This window comes from Elephantulus edwardii, unplaced genomic scaffold (genome assembly GCF_000299155.1).
Source record: "Elephantulus edwardii isolate Elephantulus edwardi_28Jun2011 unplaced genomic scaffold, EleEdw1.0 scaffold00283, whole genome shotgun sequence".
NCBI lineage: Eukaryota > Metazoa > Chordata > Mammalia > Macroscelidea > Macroscelididae > Elephantulus > Elephantulus edwardii.
The window spans coordinates 2,373,545-2,385,175 of NW_006400033.1; the positions used below are offsets into that span (position 1 = coordinate 2,373,545).

Sequence of the window (11,631 nt, forward strand, 5' to 3'; positions counted from 1 at the left end):
GTGTCAGAGACAATGAGATTGGCACAGGATAGAGCATGCTTTAGGGCTGTTGTACATAGATAGGGTCGCTATGAGTTGCAACAACAACATATGTTAAATATACTGTTCTTAGTTAATACATGTGGAGAGACACCTTCAAAATTATAGCATTGAGTGTAAACAATACATAGCCTTCCGAGTGTTTCCCATTCTGGATGAGCATTAACAACTGGCCCAAGAATTACCTAGACATCTTTTCTAGCTCTCATTATCTTTCTGAGGGTGAATCACACAGCAGGTTCCTTCCACCCTTCCCCTTTCTGCCCTGTACCCACACCTTTTTTGACATAAAAGCCTTTGTTAGCTCCCTCCCAGTTATGCTCTTGTGCTTTGTGTGTAGTCACTGCGTGAAAACACTTTTCCCTTCTCTTACTCCTCACTCCCTTCCCCAATTATGGCTGTGGGTCGAAATACTTAGTTTTATTGAGCTGTTAAAACTATTTCTTTTATCTGAGGTTAAAGGTTCCAAAGAGAATTCAGCTATGGTAAAAGCCCCACCCACTGTCATGGTTCTACTGTCCTTAGTGAGTGACCAGTGAAAAGCAATGATTTACAATTATCTGTCATTATCATCATCTCATTGCCATTAAGTCATCAACTCATAGCTAACCTTCAAGCAGGTTTTCTGATGCTGCTAATGCCCCAGGGGGAGGGCCCATCTTTCTGCCTTGGAGCAGCTGGTGGATTTGAACTATGAGAGGTGTGACCTTTAGCAGCAAACCTTGCTACTGACTAAGCCACCAGAGCTTTCTGTAATTATCTGTAAGTATAATGAATATAAGAGGAAAGACCAGAGTTTTGTTTTGAGGAAACACATAACATTTTGGTGGAAAAATTCATGCTACCTTGACAACAAACTCCTTTTGGGCATTCTAGAATCATTGAACTTGAAGTTACTTGCACTCTGACTCCCCTTTGATCAATATAAGACCTTTCAAGTTTGACTAAGTGCTCTGTACAACTGGATTAGACTCTGCTGTTACAGGACAACACGGAAATGAAATAATTGAGGATTTACATCATATTGGCCTTTTTCTTGTCAGTTTTACGTCTTTTATTTTAATGCTGATGTTAGAATTGTCATTTGCATTTTAAAAGCATCACTTAGAATGCTTTAATGTTTTGTTACATATAAAGTTTTTGTTTTCTTCACATTCTTTAATGTTACTTATTGTTAGGTGCTTTTGAATAGAGGAGACTCAGAGCAACACTACGAGCAACAGATATGAACTCTGTCCTAGCTTGTCCCATCTTCATCTCTTAATCTCATTGCTGCAGTAACTGTGTTAGTTCATCTGGTTGAGGGTGTTATTCTCTCTACTGATCCTCCATCTTTCTAATTATGTCCCCTTCCCAAGGAATAGCCTCTCCCAGCTACATGCCCAAAATATGTGAGACAAAGCTGTCATCTCTGCCTCCAAAGAGCATTTTGGCTGTACTTTCTCCGAAGACATCTGTTTGTTCTTTTGGCAGTCCATGGATATTCAGTACTCTAACACCACAGTTCAAAGGCATCAATTCTTTCTTACTATATCGTTCAGTTCTAAAAAGACCATAGTCTGAACCAGGCACACCTCAGTCTTAAAACTGTCATCACTGCTCCTGTATAATTTGAAGATGTCCCTCACTGCAGACTTTCTCAAAATCTCTCAAGCTTCTGACTGCTGGCTGGTACCAAGGGTGCCAACTGTGGATTCAATTGAGATGAAGTTATTGGAAGTTTCAATCTCTTCTCCATCTATTATGATGTTGCTTATTGGTGCAGTGGTGAGAAATTTTGTTTTCTTGATGTTGAGATGCAATCCATATTGAAGGTGGTGTAGCACTGAAGTAAGCACTTCAATTGCTCCTCACTTTTAGCAAGCAAGGTTGTGTCATCTGCATAATGCAGGTCCTTGATGAGTGAGTCTTCCTCCAATCCTAATGCCACATTCTTCAGAGTCCAGCTTCTTGAGAAAGTATTAATTTAGTTTTGGTCTTAAATTTTTTTTTAAAACAGAAATTAAAATTACTTGTGTATACTGATGTCCTGGGAACTACAAAACAAAAAAAAAAAAAAAAAGAAAGAAAAAGAAAAAGAAACAACGGAATTTTGCTACTCCAAGAACTCCTGAGAGTTCTGGGTTGTCCCATTCCTTGGTGCTGGCCACTAGTCATTCTAGAGAGAGACTATCCATAATGAACTATGGATACTATCTACAGAAGAAAAAACCTCACTGTAAGCTCTACCCACTGCCCCTGACTCCCTCTTTCCCCTGGGCTTAGTTATACACTTTACCTGTAGATTTTCAGAAATGGCAACCTCCAATTGCTTAATAAGGTAAAAATCCAGCAATAATTTTAGGAAAGAATCAGAAATAAATTCTGTCAACTAGCAGCACCATGATAGAGGGAAGAGACTGAGAGTGTTAACAGTTCGGCTTGCTCAGTTCCATAATCAACACTCTGGAACCAGCAGTCAAGAAATCAAGAGATGAATTGCATTAGGAAAATCTGCTGTCAGGGACCTCGCCAAGGGGCTGAAGAGCAACAATGTCAGTCTAGACACTAAGGTGTGCCTGATTCAAGCCATGGTCTTTGCAATTACTTGTTACGCATCAAAGAGCTAGACAATGACCAAAGATGATAGAAGAATCATTGATGCCTCTGATTTGTGGTGCTGGAGAAGAGTATTGAACATATCATGATTGTCAACAGAGAATTAACAGGGCTATACTGCAGAGGGTGAAGCCAAGATGCTCTTTCAATACAAGGATTTTGAAGCTGTCTCACATACACTGGGCATGTTTCCAGGAGGGACCAAGTCCTTGGAGAAGGACATCATGCTTTGAAGGGTGGAAGGGCCACGCAGGAGAGGAAGACCCTGGATGGGATGGACTGATACAGTGACTGGACTGTCAGAGACAGATTTTCTCAGGCTAGGATAGAGTTCAGTGCTATTGTACAAAACGTCGCTATGAGTCGAAGAAGACTCTTAACACATAACAACAACACTACCACAACAAGAAGTTTGTGTGGGTTTTTAAAGTTTTATCAGAGTCTGATGATAACAGAAACCATACATGTGTTCCTGTTGGTCAAGAAAGCCTGGGTTTTGCAGAACAGCTTAGAAAACATGACCTCAGCCTTGAAAATGGAGATTGACATCATCAACTAATGTTAACTTGTTTTGTATTTTTTAACCTGGGAAGCAGAGCAGGCAGAAAAATGTGGTGTGGAGAAGGGACAAAGCTAACAAGTACTTAGAGAATAACTAGATCTTATTTAGAATTTGCAAATTGTGGCCAAAGGCTGCTTTAATTCACACCACCTTCCTATAATCTTCTATAAGCCCTGCACCACATTTGTATTTGACTGACTTGAAATTAGCTGACTAGGCAAATAGTTCACAGAAGAAGAAACTGGCTCAGTGGCCAGAGGAAACACAAACCCCAAATCGATGTCAATCTACTAACCATGCAAAATCAGCCCAAGAGGATCTGCCCAGAACCAGCTGAACTCCTCACAGGAGGCATCCTCTCATTCTGAAATCTGCCTTAGTCACCCTGCCCCACGGAGTTTTAATTCAACACAGAGGAAAAGTATTATGGGGCAGTGAAAACTCCCCACAAATACACTCCTCCTGGATTTAGCAAAATACTGTCAAATGCCAGCACAAACACTCCTTAGCAAGTCAACTGTCACCTCCTTCTCCTAATAGTCTAAATGATTGCTTTCTTAGTTTTCTCATCTTAAGGAACTAATTACAGAAATATCTTAAAAGCTGTAATGACATACACATGTGCCAAATTGAGACTCCATACCTAATCATTCCTTTCCTTGCTTTCAACTAAAAACTCTTCTGATGATTACATCACTCTGAAGATTAGAAGCATTATCTGATTTAAACAAGTGAATGTGTCCCAAAACATTATTATGTAAAAAAAAAAAAATGCACACCACCTAAACCAACAAGAGCCCACTGCTGTGGCATCAATTCCACTCCGAGCACCCTCTGCTGTTCCTGAAGCTGCACACAGGGAACAGAAGACTGCTGATCTTCCTTGCTAGGTGGCTGGTGGATACCAACAACCGTATGGTAAGTGACTCATTGTACACTATTCATCAGAACTCCTTAAAAACATACAAAGATAGTCAAATACTAAGCATTTAAAAAGTCAAAAAAAGTTAATAAAACAGTATTTAGAGTCAAAAGTAATGAGCTGCTCAAATAACAAAAACAGGTGGTTCTTGTTCTGACACAATCATTGTAGCTACGTGTAGCTGAGCGGTGGCAATCTGACTGCACGCAACAGCGATATTTAATCTTATATACATCTATGAATGTATGCCAACAAAGGAAGAACATCAGACAATATACTTTTTAGAACATACAAATAAAATTATGCTGAAAATAAGAAAATGGCTGCAGCAATGAATAAGCAGAAATTCAAGCAGGATTCAGAAGAGGGCATGAACTATCATTAACAAGAAATGACTGTTGGCTAAAAGCAGAGAATACTACAAAGTTGTTTGCCTGTGTTTTAGTGACTATGCAAAAGTATTCAATTGTGTTGATAAAAAAAAAATCAAGAGACTGTTATGTTTTTAAAAATGTGCTGTCAGGATTTGTTTGAAATGATAAAGAGCAATGCCAGTTTAAAGACTAAGGTATATGTGACTCAAGCATTTTAAATTGCTTCATAGGTCGGTCCCTGAAAGGTGGATAATGAATAAGGAAGATAGAAGAATTGACATCTTTGAATTGTGGTGTTGGAAAATACTAAGTACACTATAGATTGCCAAAGAAACAAATTTGCCTTAGAGGAAATTCAACCAGAATGCTTAACAGAGGAAAAGATGGTGACACTCGACCAACATGCTGTAGGCATGCTGAGAGGAGGAAGTGCTTAGTCCTTAGAAGAAAAAGGAATCATACTAGGAAAAGTGGAGAGTCAGAGACAGAAGACAACAAAACAAGTTGGACTGACAGTGACTGTAACAAAGACTTAAGTGGTGGATTGTCAGGTTGTTCAGAGGGGAAGGTGCTAAATGATAACTACTTTACCACACTTATTCAACTGATATGCAGAATAATCCCAGAAGCTAGACTCCATGAAGAAAAATGTACAATCAGAATTGGAAGAAGAATGACTGACAACCTTAGAATGCAGAAGACACAACTACATTTGTTAAAGTCCTTATTGAAGAAAATCAAAGACTATAGTCTTCAGTATGGATTATACATCAATTTAAAACATCACAATTAGGCCAATAAGCAACATCATGATGTTGTTGCTGTTATGTGCCGTTGAGTCGTTCGCGACTCATAGCGACCCTATGTACAACAGCCCTAAACCCTGCTCTATCCTGTGCCAATTGCATTGCCTCTGACACACCCATCCCGATTACCCCAGTCACTGAATCAATCCACCTCACAGAGGGTCTTCCCCTCCTGCGCTGTCCCTCTACCCTACCAAGCATGATGTCCTTCTCTAAGGACCTGTCCCTCCTTGCAACATGTCCAAAGTATGTCAGACGAAGCTCCAGAATCCTTGCCTCCAAGGAGTAGCCTGGTTTAACCCTCTCCAGGATGAATCTGTTTGTTTTCTTGGCAGTCCATGGTACATTCAGTACTCTTCTCCAGCACCACAGCTCAAAAGCATCCACTCTCCTTCTGTCCTCCCTAGTCACTGTCCAACTCTCTGACACATAACAAGTGATTGCAAAGACCATGTCTTGTATGAGGCGCACCTTAGTCTCCAGAGAGACACCGTTGCTCTTGTGTACTTTAGAGATGTCCCTAACAGCAGACTTTCCCATCTCAACAAGTTTTTTGATTTCCTGACTGCTGGTGCCAAGAGTGTTGACTGTGGAGCCGAGCAAACTGAAGCTGTGAACAATCTCAATCTCTTCGCCATCCATCCTGATGCTACCAATTGGTCCAGTGGTGAGAATCTTTGTCTTCTTGACATTGAGCCTCAGTTCATACTGAAGGCTGCACTCCTTGACCCTCTGCAGTAAGTGCATGAGGTCTTCCTCAGTTTCAGTGAGAAGGGTTGTGTCATCTGCATACCGCAGATTGTTGACAGATCTTCCACCAATCCTAACGCCACGCGTCTCCTCATAGAGCCCAGCCTCTCGGATAATCTGCTCTGCATACAGGTTGAAAAGGTATGGAGATAGAACACATCCCTGGCGTACACCCTTCCCAATTTTGAGCCATGCAGTGTTGCCCTGCTCTGTTCTGACGACTGCCTCTTGGTCCAAGTATAGGTTTCGCATTAGCACGATTAAATGTTATGGGATTCCCATTCTTCTCAGAGTCAGCCACAGTTTGTTATGATCCACACAGTCAAATGCCTTTGCATAATCAATGAAATACAGATAGACATTCTTCTGGTATTCTCTGCTTTCAGCTAAGATCCATCTAACATCAGCTACAATATCCCTAGTACCATGACCCCTTCTAAACCCAGCCTGGACATCATGATATATGTAGGAAGTATTGAAGATACCAAGGATTAATTTTACTTGGATCTACAACTTGGAAAGTAGAACAGTCCTGCCCGAGAGGTGTTGTAAGTTACTCTACAACAGTTTACCACCTAGTAGCAAGTTTATAAAAGCCCAATTACAATAAGGAAGGCTCCTTTCCTATATACAGGTAAGCAACATATCCAAACAGAAATGAAATAAGACATACCATTATAAATTTTCACAATTAGGATGGAGATACAAACAAGTAAAGATGCTTTACACTGGCATGTGGCATGAAAAGTAGTCAGACACTCTAAGCAAATACATAAGAACTCAGAACAACAGTAAAAATGTTGTAATAATGTGCTCAGCTCCCTAGGGTGTATGATGAGAATGTTTCTGAACTACTAGGCAATGAAATTTGGCACTAGGACTACAAAATGTAAATTTGCCAACTGTCTGAAGTATAAACCCTATAATAACCTTAACCTTCAAGTTAGTAGTATAAACAGAATAAAAATTGAAGCTATGTGAGTCACAGCTGAAACGTCACAGTCCTAGTAAAGGCAGAATTTGACAGTGGTTAATATGATTCTATAAAAACGGGTCTGTCCACCTCTCACTGTATGTTCTTTAATATGATACTTAATTTTTGTGAGTTATATTTTGTTTTGAGTACAGTTAGGGGTTATATTAGTTGTACCAACATGTAGTAGTTTTTGGTATCAAAATTCTCTAAGTTCAGTATCTATAGTTCATATGAAGCCAATATTTTATCTATTATCAGTGGTAACTGGGCTGGTGAGTGGGGACGGGAGCACTCATTGAGTGCATGTTCTTGATATTGGAAGCGTGCTGACTCAAATCCCAAGCACAGAATCCCCAAAGCTTTCAAGGTAAGCCTTTCTTTGTGCAATTGAAGGCCCTTGGCTTGAACCCCTTTAGGTTAAGAGAAGCGGAGAGGAAGCTTTGACTTGGAATCTAACCTTCCCAGAATGAGATCAAGTAAGGTTAGTCAGTGACTTGCTATAATAAGAATGGACTCCTCAAACAACAAATGCTGGTGAGGTTGCGGAGAAACTGGAACTCTTATTCACTGTTGATGGCAGTGTAATATGGTACCACCACTATGGAAGGCTGTATGGCGCTCTCTCAAAATGTTGCAAACAGAAATACCATTTGACCCAGCAATTCCATTACTGGGAATATGTTGTTGTTGTTATGTGCCATTGAGTCATTTGTGACTCATAGCGACCATAGGTACAAGAGCCCTAAACGCTGTTCTATCCTGTGCCAATCTCGCTGTCTCAAACACATTCATTCTCACCACTCCACTCACAGAATCAATCCATCTCATCGAGGGTCTTCCTCTCCTGCGCCGTCCCTCCACTCTCCCAAACACTGCCAGCCAGGCAGATATATGCACACCCATGTTTACTGCGGCTTTGTTCACAACAGGAAAGAGTTGGAAACAACCTAACTGCCCATCAATAAATGAATGGATAGAAAAGTTCTGGTATATTCACACAATAGAATATTATGCTGCAGTGCAAAACAAGGAACTCACACAATATTATGCAAAATGGATGACCCTGGAGGACATTATGCTGAGTGAAATATCTCAGTCACAAAAGGACAAATACTGCATAATGCCACTGCTGTAGAATGGGACTGACATCAGGGTTGGGATGAAACTGAGAAAAATTAGATAAATTATGTATACTGCATTGAAACAGATGAGGGAGAGAACTGTTTAAAAACGATGTATGATTGGGTATTATGGTTATGACAAGAGTCCAGAATTAAGGCTGCATAGTGGAGTGTACTCAGGAAGATATTGTATACCAATGAAGAAATCTTTCTTTTACTTTTCAAAGAGAAGAGCGAACTGGGCGGGAGGGGTGGGCAGGGAGACAAATGCATCAATGAATGAATGGAAATCCAAAATCTCTGCAAATGTTCATTAAAATTAATAAAATTTTAAAAAAAATGTAAAAAAAAAAAGTAAAAGAATGGATTCTTGCTAATTAAACAAGTGGCTTAAATTTCCTTGAGACTGGAGCTTTGTAAAATAAAAACTAAGCAGTGAGACTACTGTAGAAAGAGATGGGTTCCAGTCTGGAATACTTGCAATTGTTTTTAAAACTCATTTAATAATGGGTTCATGAATTTAATTAAGACTCCAAGTATTGTGCTTTTTTTTACCAAGAGGGCAGGAAAAGCTAGTGCAGACAAACTACAGGCATTATCTTGTTCAATCCTGCCTCCTAGGAGGTGTAAAATATCTTGTTGAAAGATTTTCAGTAATTATCTGTAAACAGTACCAGCACACTTAACAGGAGGCAGAAGACTATGACCTAACTTTATATTGGGAAGGATTGACTCTACCACACCACGCAGACATAAGGCTGCTACTTTACTCACCACTTCTGTTGATGTTTCTGCGTGTTCAGAAGTCACATGTTCTTGAAGTGATGTCTCCGTATAGCCCATTTTTCCACAATAAGGACAAGTAAAAGACTGTGGCTGCTCTACAGAGAAAGCTTCTCCACCATAGTATAAATCTGAAAAAGAAAGTGGAAATGCACTGAAGAATAACAATGTTTTACAAATGTACAAAAATTGATCACAATACAAGTGTACAGAATAGGAGTGCCTGGAATTTCCACCACAATCTCACTTTGGCAAAGACATTTCTGTTTACATCTGTAACATCCCAGTCCTTCTAAAGATTCTTCAACAACATTCAAAATTCCTCACACAGTGACTATGGTCTTATAAGAAAACAAAGACAATAAGATTTCCCTTAAATTTAATTATGAAACACTTCTCATTTCACATCTAGCATTAATTTATTGTAATTAACCTTGGAAAACCTAGGGGACAGTTCTACTCTATCCTACAGAGTTGTCAGGAGTTGAAATCAACTCGGCAGCAGTGGGCGGGTATATAGCGTGGCAACATTGATAGTAAGAGACAGAAACAGCAGGGTGGATCATATCACACATAAACACAAGTACTGGGAGCAAAGAGCAGACCAGGCACCAGCTTGTCCACAGAACACACTTCTAGCTCCTGGACCTTCCAGGACCATGTGCTAACTAATGTGAAGGGGACAAACCACAACATACTCTGCCTAATTTGGTGAATAAAGAACAGACTAGTTGGTGAGACTGTATATGAATGTATTGTCTGTCTCATTAGTACACTACAGGGAGTAGGTCTATTTTTCTCAATAACATACAAGGGAGTAAATTTGAAAGCATATTTAATTCTTAGTATTTCATATACATATATGTATAGGGACCACTGATTTGGCTCTGACTTGTACAAGAGGATGAAATCTATGTACCACAGGATGAAACCTTGCTCAATTCTGTGCCATCCTCATAATCTCTGCTGCTTATTAAGCCCATTGTAGCACTACATCCATATTGATTCCATCTATTATGTGTAACAGATTTGTCAGGTAGCTTGGAGACAATGGGGGTACATACACAGAAAGGATAGAAATGTTTTACTCTAATAAAGTGTAAAGACAAAAACTCCTCACAGACAACCATCAGCTAGTGGTGAAAGAATAAAATGTCTTCCCTTGAGTACCAGGAATAGCATGATGTTGGCTCTGGTCATTTCTATTTAATATTATATAGGAGCATCTAAGCAGGACAATTAAGCAGGATAATGAAATAAAAAGGCATCCAGAAAGAAAGAAGTAATGCTATCTTTACTTGCAGATAACATGATCTTCAAAATGTAAAATCCCAAGGAATCCACTAAAAAAACTACCATGAACAAAGACTGTGATCTCACCCATATGAAATACCTAGAATAATAGGCAGATTATAGAGACCAGGGATATGATAGGCCACTGAGGCCAGAAAGAGGTAAGGAAGAGGAGCTACTGCTCAGGGGGCACTGAGTTTCTGTCAGGAGGAAGAGCAATACTCAGAAACAGACAGTAGTGATGGCTGCCCACCACGAAGAGCAGAATTGCAAGTGTTTATGTAAAAAGTGTTGAGTTGATAATCTTTGTTAACATTTACCACAATAAAGAAACTACTAAAACAAAACATGAGTTCAGAAAAGCGGCAGTACATAAGATCAATTTACAAAAATCAGTTGTATTTTTATACTCACGCAATGATTAACTTAAAAATGACATTTAAAAAATCTGTCATCAAAAGTAATAAAGTACTTAGGAATATATATCACAAAGAAAGTACAAAATGTATACACTCTGGAAACTATGAAGTATGCCTGGTTATTGTTGTTGTTATGTGCCGTTGAGTCGCTTGCGACTCATAGCGACCCTATGTACAACAGCCCTAAACTCTGCCAATCACACCGTCTCTGATACACCCATCCCGATTACCCCAATCACTGAATCAATCCACCTCACAGGGTGCCTTTCCTTTCTGCGCTGTCCCTCTACCGTACCAATCGTGATGTCCCTCTCCAAGGACCTGTCCCTCCTTGCCACATGTCCAAAGTATGACAGACGGAGCCTTAGAATCCTTACGTCCAAGGAGCAGGCTGGTTTGACCCTTTCCAGGATGAATCTGTTGGTTTTCTTGGCAGTCTATAGTATATTCAATACTCTTCTACAGCACCACAGCTCAAAGGCATCAATTCTCCTTCTATCCTCCCTAGTCATTGTCCAATTCTCTGATGCATAACAAGTGATAGCAAAGACCATGGCCTGTATCAGAGGCACCTTAGTCTCCAGAGAGACACTGTTGTTCTTCAGTACTTTGGAGAGGTCCCTAACAGCAGACATTGCCATGGATACAAGTCTTCTAATTTCCTGGCTGCTGGTTCCAAAAGTGTTGACTGTGGAGCAAAGCAAACTGAAGCTGTGAACAATCTCAATCTCTTCACCATCCATCCATCCTGATGCTGCTAGTGGTGAGAATCTTTGTCTTCTTGACATTGACCCTCAGTCCATATTGGAGGCTGCAGTCCTTGACCCTCTGCAGCAAGCACTTCAGGTCCTCCTCAGTTTCAGCTAGCAGGGTTGTATCATCTGCATAATGCAGACTGCTGATAGATCTTCCACCAATCTTGACCCCACATTTCTCCTCATAGAGCCCAGCCTCCCAGATAATCTGTTCTGCATATAGGTTGAAAAGG

The 11,631-nt window shown here is 40.0% G+C and overlaps 1 protein-coding gene across 1 annotated transcript in view; it reads right to left on the minus strand.

Annotated features, from left to right (window-relative positions):
- Window positions 1–11,631, minus strand: part of LOC102873348 (E3 ubiquitin-protein ligase KCMF1-like) — a 54,619-nt gene that overhangs the window by 35,493 nt on the left and 7,495 nt on the right. The window contains exon 3 of the mRNA XM_006900398.1: window positions 8,923–9,062. Within this exon, the coding sequence (XP_006900460.1) occupies window positions 8,923–9,062 (140 nt within the window). The remainder of the gene's footprint in view (window positions 1–8,922; window positions 9,063–11,631) is intronic.